This window comes from Plectropomus leopardus, chromosome 23 (genome assembly GCF_008729295.1).
Source record: "Plectropomus leopardus isolate mb chromosome 23, YSFRI_Pleo_2.0, whole genome shotgun sequence".
Classification (NCBI taxonomy): Eukaryota; Metazoa; Chordata; class Actinopteri; order Perciformes; family Serranidae; genus Plectropomus; species Plectropomus leopardus.
Window position 1 is genome coordinate 501,977 of NC_056485.1, and position 18,764 is coordinate 520,740.

Below are 18,764 nucleotides of genomic sequence, written 5' to 3' on the forward strand. Positions count from 1 at the left end.
CTGTAATTTGGGTGAACTGACTCATAAAACCCCAAATATGGGGAGTGCATCCCCTCCACTTATCCAATTTTGTATATATTTTACTGTACGAGAAAGACTACTCCAGCAGTGTAACCTTCAAAATCATCTATATCCTCTCTCTCCCCACAGCTGATAGAGACAATGTTATGCTCAGCAAGATGTTATCTCATCCAACTTAATAAATAAAGATGAAATAATGAGAAAACAGATAAGAGACTACTCAAAAAACAGTTATCACAGACCAAAATCAAACGACTTTTTCCTCATCTGTCCCTGGGCAAAACACCGCAGTGTTGTCCGTCAGATTTTCCCTCCTTCATGCCTCAGCTAAATAAATCACCCCAAAGATGTTGAAAAAAGAGTGGTGGAAAACATCTCACACAGAGTCATTGAGGGCTGTGGACACATGCAGAAGTTGTCAGACACTAAGTGGCAAAAACAAGCACTTGTAGTAGATGTATTGATGGTCCAATACTGGACAAATTTCAAAAATTGTTATTCTCATCTCATCTCAAAAGTCAAACACCAAAGAAGGAGAAGCGACTTCACTTTTCTTGTGTTGCTTTCAGACACCTTTTACTAGTATTCAAGCCCTGAGCAAATTGGTGCCATTTCTTTCTAAAACAATGGACAAAAGGCAATAAGCAAATTGATGAGAAATGCTCCAATCCAAAAAATCCAAAAAAGCTGGGGGAAAAAAAGAAAAAAGTGAGGCAATACATATTTAAGTTACAGAATTGTTATAAATTTGCATTTGCTTTCTTTCTTTTTAGTTTTTTTTTAGTTCTTTCTTTTTTTTTTTTTTTTTTTTTTTAGATTTATACACATTTTCAGATAATTTTATTGTTCTTCTTACTAATTTCTAGTTAAGTTTAGGTCCATTTCTTCTTTCATTGCTCATTTCCTTCTTCCCATGTTTTTTTACTTTTATGTTCTTTCCCAAAGTAGCCCTTTATACATAAAAAAACACATTATCACACTATCACCTCATAATGTTATCCCAGAACGCTCTCTTGCCAGTCTTTCATTTTGGAGCCAGAAACTCTCCTTGTATAGAATTTTCATGACCTGTGTTAATTCGTTCTCTCTCTACTGCTCTGTTATAGAGAACTGTGTTGTGTGAGAGCGACATATTCAGGCTCTGAGGACTGAAAGCACTATTCTCAAGCCAAAAAAATACTGATGGAACAGCAATGTTATTCTAGTATTTTGCACATTAATTTCAGTACATGTCTCTTTTGGATGGCTGCTCTAATTAGCTGGCTCTCTTGCTTCTATTGTCACACTGCAGCTCTATTGTTGTACTGGCACTCTGCGCAACCACAGGCCTCTGCAGAGGAGAATAAGTTATGTCATTGTTGTTATTTCAACTGCTCTTTATAAAGTTTTAATCCTTTTACCACGTCAGAGCAAAGTTGGAAAAGTGGAAACTGCCCCCTGGCCCTGGACCTTTAAGTTAAAAAAAACCCTCAAAGTTAACTGTGTGGCAATTATTTTATGCCAAATTGATTATGATTGGCGTGCGCCAAAAAATATTCAGATTTATAAAAACATGCATACATCTGTAAGTCCACTATTTGCTTTTATAAATCCCAATCAACTTGGAATTGTCTGTAGGTGGATCCTCCTCATATCGCACCCTCTACACACCCACCTTCAACCAGAAATTGTCAATGCAAAGCTCCTCGTAAATGTAATGAGCCAGCGGTATAGGCAGTATAATTAATGTGCTAGAGCTGTCACTGGCTTTATTTCCAGACTTTATACAGGGCCCATATGTACAGGTGGTGAAGGTGTGTCTGGTGAGGTGACTGGAGAAGGTAAAGTGTCTGTGACAGTCACAGCAGTGTCTCTTGTGCGTCAAGTGCGCGCCCAGTCATGGTCACTGCAGCCATTTTACACACAAAAATTACATGAAAATAACATGTGTACTGGCTGATATTTATTTACAGTATTAGAGGATATCACTGAACTCCATTGATACTCTGTTTTGCCGTTGTTGAATGCTGTTTGAATGAGTATTTTGCTTCACAACTGACCGAGTGTCAGCACACAGTCCAGCAGTCTGCTCTGCACTCGCACAAACATAATTTAAAGAGCTTGACAGACAGTATATGATAAAGTGGATCTATAAGTAACATGTGACATGAGGTGAAATTTAATGTGAGAGGCATCCTTCATTGTAGCTTTCACATAATTATTTCTCTCAAATTAAATTCCTACAATCTGGCTTCAAATTACCACCTCACCATCAGTTTCCCATCTCCATGCAGACACATGGGTCAGAGTTTCCCTACAGGTGTGCACATTCTCCTGTCAAGTGTTTTTTTGTAGATCGCAACTTTTGCATGGGAAGTGGCGTACGCCTCTTTCCTTCCTCGCTTTATGCGTACGCAATGTTTATTAATGAGACTCCAGGGGCCAAATTTATAAGACTTCTCACTTAAAGAGAGAGCAAAGAATCCTCACTAAATGTTTGCGTATGTATGTACAAAGAAGGAAATGTATGTGTACCAAAAAATACTCTGATTTCTAAATCTGCGTATGCCTGTCAGTGTGCAACTTCCTTCTAAATCTCAAATCAACTTTGAATTGTCCACACATCGATCAGCCTCATATCCCACCCTCTGCAGTCCCAATTTCCACCATAAATGGTCAATGCGAAGCTCCTTATGAATGTTGATGCATAGACATCTACATCAGTACTTCTTTACAGTGAATCATGGCAACAACCAAGGGGAGGACCAAAAAAAAGAATGACACAGAATCAAGATGCTTGTGGGTGAGGAGGAGGTTAGAAAGCACATACTATTTGATGGCCAGCAAACAGGACAAAATGTAGCAAGTGGAAACATCTTGCTGCTGCACTGAGTTTATCAAACAGAGGAGCGGAAATAACAAAATGAAAATAAAAGGTTGGGGGAATGTGATGTTGAGACAGTGCTGATGAGATATTGAGCGGTATTCGATTTTAGAGTTGAGATGACATATCTAAATCAATCAAAGTCTCATTAACACAATCACACATAACACTGCAGTGTGTGAATGTTTCTAAAGTGGATCTTCAAGTAACATATGTGAGAGGTAAATTTAAAAGAGACGTCATTAGACGTATAATGATTCATCTCATATTTAATTTCTACAATCTGCCTTCAATTTACTACCTCACCATCTGTGTTGCCAGTTTCCCAAAATGTCTCCAGATGTGTGAACACATGGGTCAGATTTTCCTTAAACTGAAGCATATTACACATATAACAGATATTACAGATATAAATCCCAATTAATGCTTAGAAAGTGCAATAACACATTTCAAGCCCTTTTTGTGCATATGCGATGGTTCTAAATGAGGCCTCCAGCCTTTATGATGCTTTGTACCTGATTTTGAGACTGTTTTTGTGACCCTGCAGCACACCCGGGGTGGTAGTATCTCAGGAAAATGTATAAACTGTGCAGAGGTGGAGGAATAAACAGCAGCTAATCTTTAGCCTGGGCAGCCCGCCATAATGCTCATCACTTTTTGGGTAATAGCTGTTCGATGAATTCGCATTCTGTTGCCTCTCTCCAATGTCTACCTCTCTCCAAGTCTACCTTTCTAGTGCAGGACTTCAACTGGGATTCACCAAAAACAAATACCGGAGTATGAGCATATCCTACCTAGTTGCCTGATTGTCAGCCAACTGGAACCAAGGAGATAAGGGAGAGGCGTCTACCTAATTCCCATGCCACATTTATTGCCATCTCTTTTTAAGCACACAGAGAATGGCAAGAAAAAGACCATGAGGAAGTTTATCGATATTGTCTCATTGCAGATACAGCCCCCTGAATCTGTATGAATCTAATCCTCGTTGAATAACAAGATATGCATATTATACTACTACTACTTCATTCCTGGGATATTAGCCAGAGGAATTGGATGAATGACGAAACAGAAGTTGTCTCACTGATGCCTTATGGAGTAAATAGGTGATTTAGTGCTTTGCTTGAGGGAAAGTAATCAGTAGCCACTGAGAAAAGGAAGTGTTACCTATTGGCTTTATTAGACTTAAGATTATAAGAATGAAAAAACACAAAGGCCTTTATGGATGAATGTTGACGTTCAACCACATCTGAAGGAAAAATTGTTCATGAGTATTTCTGAATGGCCAAACTCAAAAGCAAAGGTGCGAAAACTCTGGTATCCAAATCTCTCCCCAACAACTTTCTGTCTCAGCATAATTACATATGTAACATAGGTACAGTTGAGGACAAAATTATTAGCCCCCCTATGAAATTTTAAGTTTTTTTCAAAATTTTCCCAAGTGCATTTTTAACAGAGCAGGGGATTTTCAACATAGCACTACTAAACATACTATCTTTCTTTAGAAAGCATAAATTAATTTTATTTGCACACAATAACAGAATAATTTTAGAAAAAAGACAAATTACAAGGGTCAATATTATCAGGCCCCCTAAGAATGGACCTTTTCATTGAGCCAAAGCACAAGCCATTGTTGTGCAATCATGTGCTTTGACTTTGTAATGCTTACAGCTTGTAATCAAGTAATCTAGCCAAGTCAGGAATAGTAGTGTCAAAGAAGACAGTCACTAGAGCCCTGCAAAGAAATGGACCACGAAGATGCAGGCCAAGAAAAACTCCACTTCACAGAAGAGACACCTTCAAGCCAGACTGAAGTGTGCTAAGGACAGTCTGGAGAAGGATTATGCATACTGGAAACGTGTCCTTTGGTCAGATGAAACCAAACTATAGCTCTTTGGCCATAGAGACATTGCTTATGTTTGGAGAAAGAAGGTGGAGGCGAATAACCCCAAGAACACCGTCCCCACAGTTAAACATGGTGGTGGGAGTATTATACTGTGGGGATTCTTCAGTGCGTCTGGAACTGGGAATCTCGTCAAGGTTGAAGGAATCATTGAGAAAGAAGGATATGTCAAGATTTTGAAAGAAAACTTCAAGGAGTCAGCAGCAAAACTGGGTCTGGGTCGTCGCTTTGTCTTCCAACATGACAACGACCCGAAACATATGTCGCTCCTGGTGAAATACTACCTCCAGAAGACCTGACTTGACCTGACTTGAATCCCAATGAAAATCTGTGGGGTGGACTGAAGACCAGGGTCCATGGCAGAAGACCATTAAATCTGGAGGAGCTTGAGAGATTTGCCAAAGAAGAATGGGTTTGGATTCCTCAGGAGATGTGTCAGAGACTTGTTACAAACTACAACAAACGACTGCATGCTGTTATCCAGCAAAAAGGATAAACAATTGACTATTAGCATCAGGAGGGATAATAATTTTGACCCTGGTAGTTTTTGTTTTTGTGAAATAATTTTGTTTCTGTGTGCAAAGTAAAATAATGCAAGCATACAAAATAAAACTAGGATGTTGGGAAAAGCTGTGTTAAAGACTCCTTTATCTGGTTAACAACACTTGCGAAAAATTTGAAAACAACTTAAAATTTCATAAAGGGGCTAATAATTTTGTCCTCAAGTGTATGAGGAGACAATCGGGCAGTTTCTTTTTAAAGATTTCTTGGTATTGCATGTGAATTTACACATGTAAAGAGACCTTGTTAGAACATCATCACCACACAGCTTGCAGTGTCAGCCACACTCTGCTCGATTCCATATTGATCCCTTATTGATCTCCATCATGTGGTCACATTTACTCAGCACTGCTGCCACTGTTGACTGCAGGGGTCTGTGAATGCAGCTTTGTTTTACTCTTGATTTTGAGTTTGGATTGATGGTGACACAAGTACCAAAGAGGCCCACTGTTACACAGGAAATATTACTCTATTTCATGTGATGATTCAAAGAACTGTTTCAGTCTGATATAGAGTGGTGAAGTAATGAGTCCTAAAATGTTCCCTCGTCTAAAAGTCTATGGGTTCATTTGAATGGGTTTTCAGTAAAATGCCCTTAATAAGGTCTGTGGTTAACACAGGCTTAACATAATTAGACATTTTGTTCTGAAACATAAAAAACGTCCGCTTAAACACAATTTTGTAACTTTTAAGGTTTAACTCATCTTAAAAAAGGCAGTTGCTAACAAGTGGCTAAATTGGACTAGAGTGTTTGTTGGGGACGCTAGATGTCATCGTACCGGAAACAGAAACTCATTATATCCACTTGTCTGCCTTTACAGCTTTACAGTGTCGCACTCAAAGTTGTAGATTTATCTATTTATGATATTTCTCGATCGTGTTTTAACATGTTTTTACAGTGCTTATAGTGGTGACGTTTAAGTCGTGCGACCACGTTGTGGTTCGTGTATAGCATAACAATAGCTTTTTGCTTCTGGAAATTTCATTTATGCTGCAAAAAACACAAAAGTGGTGTTCATCTGTGAAGATTATCATGCAAAACAAAATGTGTAAATCTCATAAACTTGTGTTCGTCGGAGAGCTTATTTTTGGCGATAACCGAAAATCCCATTCAAAAATCCCATAAGGTAGGGAGGGAACCAGTGTGATGCATACTTCCTGTTGGGCCTACATATGGCCAAATATGTCATCCCTTCACCACTCTATTTAGATAATTTGTAACTTCTATCAGATGGCAAACTACATTTACTGATGGTAATGGGCATATCCTCCTTTTGTTGTTTTTGCTGTCTAGAATGACAAACATGGCAACCATATTTTATAAGCTGTAGCTAAATAGCAAGCTAAGTTGGCTAATGGTAGCTCCAGGCGTTGGAGGAAACGTCTTCAACTTACTCTTTTCTATTCACAGCTGACTCATTTTGAAATGAGAATCATGTAAAAAATGGTCTTTAATATGCATAATGTCTAATGTTTTGGCTGTTTTACTTAAACAATTCTGTGGCCTTTTTTCAAACATATGGTTCACCCTACTTTTAACCTTACAAGAGAAAAGGCCTTAAGTAGGAGGACTGACAGACTAACCAATGCATTTGGCCAATGCTATCCACAGTAACATAAACTAATGTAACGTAACATAAACTTCCTCGAATTAAAAAGGCCATCCATCTTTCCCTATGGTGGGGAAATATTAAACAATAGGTGCACTAATTGTAACCTGCTGTTACCCAACAAAGTAATGTATCGTTATTAATGTGCTCATTGAGTGTTATGCGAAGTACTGCTAGGTTACTACTGTACATGCTAATTGGCCAGATGGATCAGATTGTTCTGCTCTAGCACATGACCACATTGTGTAATTTACTTGTTTTACTGATTATAATTTCCAGAAGGCATTTTTAAAAAGACACCTCTGTCCAAACAATTAAAAGGTTTTATTATTTTCAAGGTGGTGTTAAGTAAATGGTCGTTTCCAAGGGAGTGGGTTGTTTGTAATATAGTCATTACTAACTCTATATTTCTGTTATGACGACGGTGGTGCATGCAGATGCAGCAGCCAGTAGCTCCTCAAATTCTTGCTACTTTTGCAATATTTTTCTATTTTTTTTTCAACTCCATGGCCCCTTCTGCTGAAGCACGACTTTCCTACAATCGTAGGAAAGAAGCATTCATCAACATCGGGAAAAATTGTGTGGGTCTTGGACTGAATGCAGCACACTGCAAGAGGATCTGCACAAACGGCATACACAGAGCTGCCAGTCAGACCAGAGGGGAGATCCGAAAACGAAACCGCCCAAAGAATACAAAAGACAGGAGCCACAGTCTGTTCACCCTGCTGCCATCTGGAAAAAAATACAGAAGTATCTGCTGCCGAACCACCAGACTACGGAGCAGCCTCTTTCCCCAGACTGTGAGACTCCTCAACTCCTCCTTCGACACCAAAAAGACGTAGCAGAATTTAGGATCAACTTCAATATCATTTCTTCTTAAACCACGTTTAAGAAAAATGACAAAAAATCTTGTACCTTTTACCTTGTAATGCTAGGCTGTTTTAAAAACGACGAAGGGACTTTTATCAGTGTGATTGTGAACACTGCCTGTTTCTCCACAGGTTCAGTATTGATGAGGGACGGACGTGGACCATCCACAACTTCACCAGCACCTCTGTGTTCGTTGATGGACTCCTAAGTGAGCCAGGGGATGAGACCCTGGTTATGACGTAAGTGACATCACAATTTCAAAAGGAAAAACTTTTAGTGTTCAGACTATTGTCGGAATACTAAATTCAAAGTCTAAATACATTTAGTGAAATTCATCATTCTGAAGGCTTTAAATGCCTGCTGAAATTCTCCCAAATCTTGGCTTCCATTACAGTAGCTTATAAGTGATGCGAGACAGTCGGTAAAATTGCACTACTGGTTTGCTGTATTTCTCTTTGACGAATCTGAGGGACGGAGCAAGCAGAACTATCAATATTTAATGGGGTGTTTAAAGACATTTCTACATCCATTCATGGTTCACGGTTGAAATTAAAATGAGCCACGTTGTACGTGCGCCCAGCTCCATAACAACTGAGATTTATTTAATCCTGCATATGTTTGGCTTTTTAAATGTCACAAAAAACAAAAATATGTGTGAATATTTTTGTCTTTGTGTGTGACATTCAAAAAAGTTTTAATCATTAATATACCCAGAGATTGATCTGTTCCCAGGTCTGGAGAGCATTGTAGCAACAGCAAAAGGCTTTGGTTTTATGTGTCTGCACCAGTGATAGCCATGAACGAGGTCAGTGGTCAGGGTCACTGTGACTTTGCATCCGTCTCATTCACGTGAACATCATGTATCAAGAATGCCATGAGGGATTTTTTTTTCTTCAAATTTGGCGCAAGCATTCACTTATCAAAAATAAAAGTTAACAAAAATAAAGTTATTGGATTTTGGTGGTCAGAGGTCAAGGTCACTGTGACCTTGCATTTGTCTCATTCTTGTAAATGTGATATCTTAAAAACACCTTGAGAAAATTTCTTTACTCAAAAAAATCACAACACTGAACTGATTAGAATTTGGTGATTAAACGTCAAGGTCCCTGTGAGCTTGCATCAGTCTCGTTGTAAGGGATCATCATAGGTGAATTTCTTCAAATTTGACATTCACCTAGTCTTAACAAAGAGCTAAAAAGAATTTGGTGGTCAAAAGTCAATGTCATTGTGACCTTGTGTCCATCTAATTCTCCTAAGCACAATATCTGAAGAAGGCCTTGAGGGACTTGAAATCCTGCAATTTGACAAAGAAGTCTACTTGAACTCAAGAATGAACTGTGAAATGAGAATCATTTGTGTTTTTGGCCATAACTCAAGATTTCATTTGCAAAAATTGTACACAAATGTCAAATAAGATCAAATGGTGAAGTAATATCGTTTTATATTCAAAAGATCACAGGTCAACTTCACTGTGACATCATAATGATCTGCAGAAAAAACCTCTGGCCATTAGTCATCATCATATCTCAGGAACAGAAGGGGAGACATTTGGTCAGACACTGAATTGCTGATATTAATCTTGACATTGTGCTTATTGTAGAGATCTTCTGTGCTGCTGGTGGAAGATGTGTGTGAAGCATCCATGTGTTAACAGACATGGATGGAAACTGTAAGTGCAACTTGACTGGTACGTGGAGGTATAGCGGGATTTCTAGTTTTTTACTGTAAAAGGTTCTGTCTCTCCCTGTTGATTCAAACACTACTATTTGCAGACACCCAATTTGATTTGTTGTGACAGTGATTTAAAAATCATTATTACAAGCAGTTTCCATGGGTGCCTCCATTCCTTTTGGTCTTGTATTTGATTGAGACATCGCTGTGGAAATATAAATTAAACCCAGAGTATCTCCGATTTCTCTAGTAGCCTAACTTTTCCGTCCTCCTTCCACCATCTGTTTGTGTCTAACGAGCTGTCTAAGAGGGTCGAACAGGGCAGCCCTGCCTGCCTGCACACTATATTCAAGGCAGCTCAAGTTTCTCTCCCACCACAACAATTTCCTGTTGACCTGTTTTGCTCTGTATTTGTACATTTTCTTTTTGTCTCTTTACTGGGCTGTTTGTCAGTCTCCACTAGGCTCAGACCAGCCCGGCAGGGTGCATTGTGCAGGTTCGTTCAGTTGGATTGATTACATAATTACAGAAGTAATTGGTAGTTGGCCTACACCAGTTATTTAAAGGAATTAAGTCCTTTGTCTATCAGTCAGGCAAACGCTTTTTATACCAGAGTGAAATATTTTAAGAATTCAAGCTGTTTTCACACAGACATTTAAAACCTCCCCGAGTCTTATACTAGCACAAGCAACAGGCTTTAACTGTCCATTATCCACCACTTCAGTGTATGGTAAGAAAAAAAAAACAATGCTGATTTCCACTCTCAATTGACTTTGCAGCATGCTAAATGTTACATAGTTAACAGTTTCACATGCAAACTGTGAGCATGTTTATCATGTTAACATGCTCAATTGTTTACTATAAAACATAAGCCAAAGGTCACCATGTTAAAGGATGGTTTCAGATTTTTTCAAGTCTATCTTAAAATAATTCTCACATCCTGTTAAATGTGTTGAAAGAGTTGTTGCAGTAATCATTCCCGGTCTGCAAATTGTCTCTAAAATGATACCGTCAAAACATGATCACACTGAAATGGGGATGAATGGGGATGTTTACATACAAAACAGGGATGGAAGTCCACATTCTTTGAAAAGTGCATTTTCAGTCAAAGCTAATTTGAGATTTCAACATGTAGCCAAATTAAGTGGGTTATTTTGTCCCAGTGATCACATAAAGGTTTATAGCACAAGTTATGTTCCAGCAATAAAAGTGAGACTACCGGGATGCATTGTAGTCTGCCACAGCTCTGCAAGATAAGATAATCATTTATTAGTCCCACAGTGGGTAAATTTGCAGTGTTACAGCAGCTATGAGGTACAGGATAAAAAGAACAATATAATAGTAAAAAATATTTAAAAAGTAGTAGTAGTAGTAACAGAAGGTGAGAAGTCAGAAGGTGAAGCATAAAGTTACAAGGTGCAAACAACTCAAAAGTCTAGAGGAATACACACACACACACACACACACACACACACACACACACATATATATATACACAAACAATATATATACCAATTGCACATGGAGGATAATTGTACTTGTGAAAAAAATGCACTTTTGGTATAAGTCCAGCTGGTGTGTGTGTGTGTGTGTGTGTGTGTGTGTGTGTGTGTGTGTGTGTGAGTGTGGTCTACTTGGAGCAGTGCTGATTGTGCAGTCTGACAGCAGCAGGAAGGAAGGACCTGCAGTCGTGCTCCTTCACACACTTTGGATGGAGCAGTCTGTCACTGAAGGAGCTTTCCAGTGCAGTCAGAGTGTAATGCTTGGGGTGGGAGTCATTCTCCAGCATGGAAGATAGCATGGTGATCGTCCTCCTTTCTCCCACCACCTGCACTGCACCAGCATCCTAGGACAGAGCTGGCCTTCCGCATCAGTCTGTCAAGCCTTTACCTGTCTGTAGTCGTGATGCTGCTGTCCCAGCAGACCACTCCATAGAAAATGGCTGATGCCACGACAGTGTCAAAGAAAGTCCTCAGGAGCGGGGCCTGTACCCCCAAAGACCTGAGCAGGTAGAGTCTGCATATATGCACATATAGACAGACAACCTTTCATAGTCCACCCCATTCCTTACAGTGTAGTTTTGCCATGATGTATTGATTCAGGACCAGTGTGGCCAAGGAAGAATGATAAATATTATTATTCTATTATTTTTGCAACACACACACAACATTAATATTGTATTGAAATTAACCTTAAATATCCAAACCCATCATTTAGCACTGCCATGATAAACTTTTTGTTAGTTTTGTTTTAAAACACTCAAACTGACTTCTAGTGTTGGTATTGTTACTTTTGTCGTAATTTTGATTCAGCATGTTACTGTCCTTAACTCTACTTCTGTAGCCAGAAGCATAAAACTGTGTGGATTCACTACTAAACTAAATTTAAACTGAGCACTGAGGGAGAAATATGTGTTCGCATTACGTTGAATTTATAAAGCCATGTTTACGCCTGATTCTGTGTCATAAATTTAGATCATTGTGGTGCTGGGCGCATGGGTATGAGCCTCATTTCAACACGCACAAATGAGCATAAATGGATATAGAAATGCCCCTTGCATATTGATACTTTCACCACTATAGTAAGAAATACATTAAAGAAAGAATAATTTTATCAGCTGTGTTGCATTGTTGTTGTTCAACAAAATGGTTGTCTTTACGCATGGCTGTGGATATTTGTAGAATCCGTACTACTAACTCATTATATTTCTGCAAACCATCAGGATGCTAAAATATCAAGCACCACTATTATCATTAGACGTCAGAGGGATGATCAATGATGGAAACTGACTTTACAAAAAGCTTCACATGATAACATTATACGATCACAAACAGGGGGATGGATGTGAATTAAAATAATGATTAGTTCATCACTCATAAATTATTTAAAATTAACTTTAGAAATGTGCTTTTGATTGATGCCTTACAAGCTGCAAAGTAGCCACATAACACAATCAGTGATATAACTAAAGAGCCTGCAAGCATTGTTATCCATCTCTTAGTTTATATTTTATCTGATCCTGATCATCTCACCTGCAGCTATCTTAGCTAAAATCATGTGTTTGCCTGCCCTGAAGAAGGCATAACATGCACACATTCTCACTGCAAGTTCCTCCTTTATCAGTAATGTTTTTTATTTGGGAAAAGGCTTCGCTTGGTTTTTGTGTGTTAGTGGGTTTATGCATCTGGCCCCTGGGGAAGCAAAAACCCTGACGACTTCAAAGTTATTTTTTCCTATCTCTCCATCACACGGCTGGAGTGGGACTTGTCACATCATCTCAGACTCCAGGCCACGGCCCAGAGATAAGGCTGGCTTCCAGCAGTAATCTGCTGAAAAGGGCAAACACACAGGCACATCATATACACACCCACACACACACACATACACAGAGTCAGCCAGTCACACAAAAGAAAGAGAGATTTGAAAACTTGGAAAACTCACTCACAATTACCTGCCATGAGCCAGACACACACATTCTCATACACACACACACCTGTCTCTGGCAAGATAGGGTCGGTGGCCAGGGAGGGGTGTTGAGGGCAGCTCATGTCTGACAGATTAGCAAGGGTCTATTTCCTCGCCACTGAGTTTCGATTTTTGATACTGCCGCCTGCCATTCCATAATGAAGTCTTTGAACAGTGACTTAGCACCAAGGACAGGTTGGGGAGCAGAGGTGTTCCACCACTCATGACAGCTGGTCAAATATCAGAGACTGAACAAACTCTCAGTGGGCTCATACTGCACATGCTGCTGTATGAGAACATCTGATTCTACTCCTGACAAACCGTTTGCACTCTGCACTGTACCAACTTATCATGATCCCCATTTAGCTGAACTCTACCTCCTCTGCCAGGGTTCAACACAAAACATTCACAGTCAACAGATAAGAAACTCAGCGCCTGTAAAGACCTGGTATTAGCATGTGTTTCGGTGATCTGAACACAAGTGGGTGGCCGAGACACATCGCTGTTCACACCTGCACTGATCATGTGTCTCCATCTAGCAACTTGTCTTCAAATGTTGTTACTTCCCCACGCACAGTAATCTTGTTCACACTTATACTAAAACAACTACCATGTCCTGCACTGATGATACCTTGTAGGAGACCAATCAGGACAGCATTAGCATTTATACTACAAAAATTAAAGGTCACACAGCCCACTCTCATTCTGAGCTCGTAAAATAGTGACACTTTTGCAGTGCCGAAAGTCACCTTTTGCCTCTGCATGATAGAGAATGCAGCCAGACAAAACCAAAACCATCTGTGTGTTATTATATGCTGCCAAATGGCTGGATGGTAGCTGCCGCTGCAGTCTGATACTGCAATCTGAGATTGCAATGGGATGAGACCTAGTACATCTGATAGCTAGTACATCTTCATTGTGTGGAAAAAAAACTAACTTTGAAAAAACAAATTTTCCTCAAAATGTTGAATGTTGAAATGTTGAATGTTGATTTCTTTTCACTCAGCTGATTGGAGTGTTGTTTGTCCACTATCAGAGCTCCTATTCTCTGGAGTGGCTGCTCAGAACTAGAAAAGGCACTAATAAAAAAGGCAACAGAGATCATTTTAACACTAAAGTTAACAGTTATTATTTTACTGAGTGCAACACAAGGGATAAAAGGTCAAATCACCACCTTTACAAGACACACATTTTCTCACATGGTTTCGAGCCAATCAGATTTTGATTATGTGTTGAGGTTTTCAGAAATATACGTCTGAAACTTTTGCTGCCTCTCAAATACTTGCACAAAGAAGGTGAATTTAATTTACTTTGTACTTTCAACTGGGAATTTGTCCTGCTGTTGAATAAAAACATTGGCAAAAAGGTTCGGCATGAATTTCAACAGCAAAAAAAATCTCTTTCTCAAAGAAAAGCAGACCATGACTTTGGAAGTGATCAAGAGGAGGTGATTATGTTATATACTAGGTGATGTTAAACAATCAGGGGCATCAAAAGACATTTCCTCAGACAGGGATCTGTATAAACACCCTTTTAGCCTGTTCAGACCTGGTATTAACATGCGTTTCAGTGATTTGAACACGTCGACAGCCGAGACACATCACTGTTGACTCCTGTGCCTATCATGCATCTCCAGCTGACCACTTTTGTTCAGATCTCATTACTGCCAGCCTCATAGGGCTTTACAGCATACGACTTCCCTCTGACCTTAAACCCTCACATCGTCTGAGGAAAAACTCCCCACCAAAAAACCTGTAACAGGGGAAAAAAATGGTAGAAACTTCAGGAAGAGTGACTGAGGAGGGATCCCTCTTCCAGTACGGACAGACATGCAATAGATGTTGTAAATAACAATTAAATTACAGTAATGACAAAAAGGAAAGAGAGAGAGAAAGAGAGGGGAAGAGAGACAGAGAGAGGGGGAGAGATACACAGCAATAATTGAAACAATAGCATATCATATAACAGTAGTGATGGATGTAAAATTACTGCGTATATTAACCAGTGGAGGCAGGAGGTATAATAATGTCAATAGATGGTCGCATCGAGCAAAGGCCCATGACACAGGCGCAGCCTCAGACAGGACCAGAGCACCAGCACAACCAAGACCACAATCACGGCGAGCCGGAGGTACAGCATCAGTGTAGCCACAGCACAAGCATGGCCAAAGGCAGGGTCACAGCATCAGCACAGCCATCACCACAATCCAGGCACAGCCAAGATTGCAGCCAAGATCCTGGAAATCTATGACGCAAGGGAGCATGATTGACAATAGACAATAGATAGACAAGAGCGTTTGCAGATGGAGGGAGCAAGAGAAGGAAAAAGGAGCTCAGTGTATTATAGAAAGTCTCCTGGCAGATTAAACCTATGTCAGCCTAACTAAGGGCTGATCCAGGCAACCTGAGCGAGCCCTAATTATAAGCTTTATCAAAGAGGAAGGTCGTAAATCTACCCTAAATAATCCAATCCAATATAAAATGGATATGTTTCAGAGCATTAGCACACTGTCACCAAAACAACCACCATGTCCTGTACTGTGGCATCTCCTTGTCAGAGATGCATCAGGATGGCATTATGCTGCCATTATACTACAGTGGTCAGATGCATCCCAGACCACCTTGGTGGTGTTAACGTCTGTATTTAGTGCTATCCAGTTGAGATTAAATCACATGAGATCCATGTTGATGCCAGGTCTAAACCAGTGTTGGGGAAGTTACTCAAAAAAAGTAATTAGTTACTTATTACTAGTTACTTCTGTAAATTGTAATGAAATTACTTTACTAGTTACTGCATTTGAAAAGTAACTTCACTACTTATTACTTTACTTTCCCATTTCTTAATTTACCGAGTAGATACAGGACAAACATCATGAAAGGAGCCTGTCGCCTGGGCATAGAGTGCATTTCACTCAAATATTTTTGTCCTTTCGAGCTATAAACTGAAAGTAGTGGGAATATCGCTACTGGCCGAACCCCCCAGTCTCCGTCTCCGTCTCAGTCTCCGTCTCCATTTCCCTCTCTCCTGTTCGTACCGGCAGCAACGTCACTCGCCCCTCTCTATGCAGCACGTGTCGCGCACGCACACAGACAGCAGCTGCAGCATGCACATAATTCCTGCGCCACTTAAACAGACAGACACAGCACAGGCAAACACGGCCTAGGTAACGCAGGAAAGCGCGTTCCTGTAGTCTAGTAAAGTAGTGTAGTTACCGATATTTTTAGAGTAATGCGTTACTTTACTTCGTTACCCAAAGAAGTAATATCGTTACAGTAATTCGTTACTTTGTAACTCGTTACCCCCAACACTGGTCTAAACAGGCTGTAAGTGAGAATGAGATTTTACTGTTTCTGAGCTCTATAAGATGCCATGCCAAAACTTGCCAGTGAAATCATACACATTACCCAGTCTCTGTGTAAATGAGTAATCATAACCAATATCATGATTAGTCATTTTGTTTAAGTGTTTATTTTAATAGTCGTCGGGTATGAAGTAGATGCTGTCTATGACCCAAACAGGTCTGGACCACTCATAAATACTGCATACAGAAAAGCTTAATTTTTGTTGGTGTGGTAGTCTGGCGACCTGTCCAGGGAGTGCCCCGCCTCTCACAGCCCTCCCTATTTTTCTAAATAAATGTGTGTCTCTGGGCCAAATATAACAAAGCTGCTATGGATAGTCTGCTATGTGAACTGTACCTGATGGGTAAATAAAACGGGGGGTGGGGGAGTTGGGGGGGTAGAGGCCCACGCCTCATTTTAGCACCAGTACCTCCATGTGAGTTAATCTACACATTGTTTTTGTTGTAAAAATATTACTTTTTGTAACTGATTAAACTAACCCTTTGAGAGGAAAGCCTAAAAAAGACATAATAAGAGATACATTAAGTTTTTTTGAAGACAGAGAGCTAGAACTGCAACAAAACAGACTGGAGAATAGCAGATTCTCAGATTAACAAAGAGAAACTACAGAAAGGGAAGTCAGCATTAGTCATGCAGATGAGGTGAATGTGTAACACCGACAGCAAAGCAACATGCGTCATTTGACGCACTTGACTTGTGCCACATCAGTCTGCTTCTGACTGAGCTGAATGTATAGGACATTTCCTGTATTGCACTGTAAAACACCACCATCTAGTGGAGAGGACAGAGACTGTAGCTCTATGAAGAGGGAAACTGGAGTACTTTTCAAGGTTTTGCTCCGGTTTGATTTTATTGCAAGAACAGTTTATTCATAAGAACATTTATAGTCCACATATAAAGCAGCAACTGATGTAGGTAAAGATGATGTGTGTGGGGGAGATGACATTGACTACATTATATAAGAAACATGACATGTTACAGGAAGCCAGCTGTTACAATATGGAGCTACAATAATGATAGGAAGTTTTAGCATCAAAACTAAAATTTGACACGACATTAAGAAAGACATACTTATTTTAACCTAAACTGTGATCTTTTTTCTAAACTTAACAATGACCTTTTTTTGTTTGTTTTGTTTTGTTGTTGTTGTTGTTTTTATGTTTGTTTGGGGTTTTTTTATGCGAGTTTAAGTTTAATTTGAAATGAGACGGTATGCATTTAAACTAACTTGTTTTAAGTTGCCCTCTTGGCCAGGTCACTCTTGGAAAAGAATTTTAAATCTCAGTGAGTCTTTTACCTGGTTAAATAAAGGAGATACTAAATATATATATATATATAATATATATATATATATATATATATATATATATATATCCCCAGGAGGAAATGGTGAATTGGTTAGTTGCTCTGATGACATAGCATAGGGAATGATGAAAAAAAATAAAAAAGTAAAAATATAAAATTAAATGAAGAATAGAATTTAACTAGACTAAAGTAAAATAAAATAAAATAAAATAGAAATAAAAATATATATAAAATATATACATATAGATATATGCATTATTCTTCAATTTCACACCAGTATGTAAAAAAAAAAGTAAAAAGTGTGTAAAGTGTGTAAAGCAAATGATTACAAAAAATACAAATATGTGTCCTATGCTAAATTACAAGTAAGTATATAAAGGATCGTGCATTATGCTACAGTGGACAACACAATAGAATACAGAAGGGCAATACATGCATCATATGTTAGATACATTCAAGGGCAGTGTTGATCAGAATAATTTAGGATACTTAAGAATATTGCTCAGTTGAATGATTGCAAAGAGTATTGCACAAAATAACTATCGCATGGTTACAACTGTTACAAAGAATTATTGTTCCTAAAATCCCTATTGCACAGTTGAATAATAAACAGTAATGGATTTTTACTTGCTGATGGGTGAATAGTCCAAGTGCCAGACTACTGACTCAAGTCAACACACAAGTTTGATGGCCACAGGAGGGAATGGCATCCTGTGGTGCTTTGTGGTGCATGACTGAGTCTTGCACTGAATATTCTCCTGTATCTGTAAAATCTGAAAGTTCTGGGTGAACTCATGAAAGCCATTGCCCTAGATGGATGATAAAGCCAGATGCTCACGCGTCTGAGAGTTCACTCGTTATTTTCAAGCCAGTCACTGTTTGGATTTAGATGCACATCTGTGCAGACACTGTTCTGCTGCCCAGTGTGGCCAAAAAAGATAAGAAATACAGTTACATCTTACATTTCATATAACAAATAACACATGCTATAACACAGTAAATAAAGCTTGCAGAATATGCAGAAAAACAAAAATTAGTCAGATCCTCTACTTGGCTAGAGAGCTACACTAAGAAATTACTCCACTTCAAGTAAAACTTCTAAAATTAAAACCTTACTTCAATAAACATATCTAAGT

General features: G+C 39.1%; 1 protein-coding gene across 1 annotated transcript in view; it reads left to right on the plus strand.

The window, feature by feature from the left end:
- Window positions 1-18,764, plus strand: part of sorcs2 (sortilin-related VPS10 domain containing receptor 2) — a 353,265-nt gene that overhangs the window by 282,464 nt on the left and 52,037 nt on the right. The window contains 1 exon segment of the mRNA XM_042512640.1: window positions 7,957-8,064. Coding sequence (XP_042368574.1) covers window positions 7,957-8,064 — 108 coding nt within the window.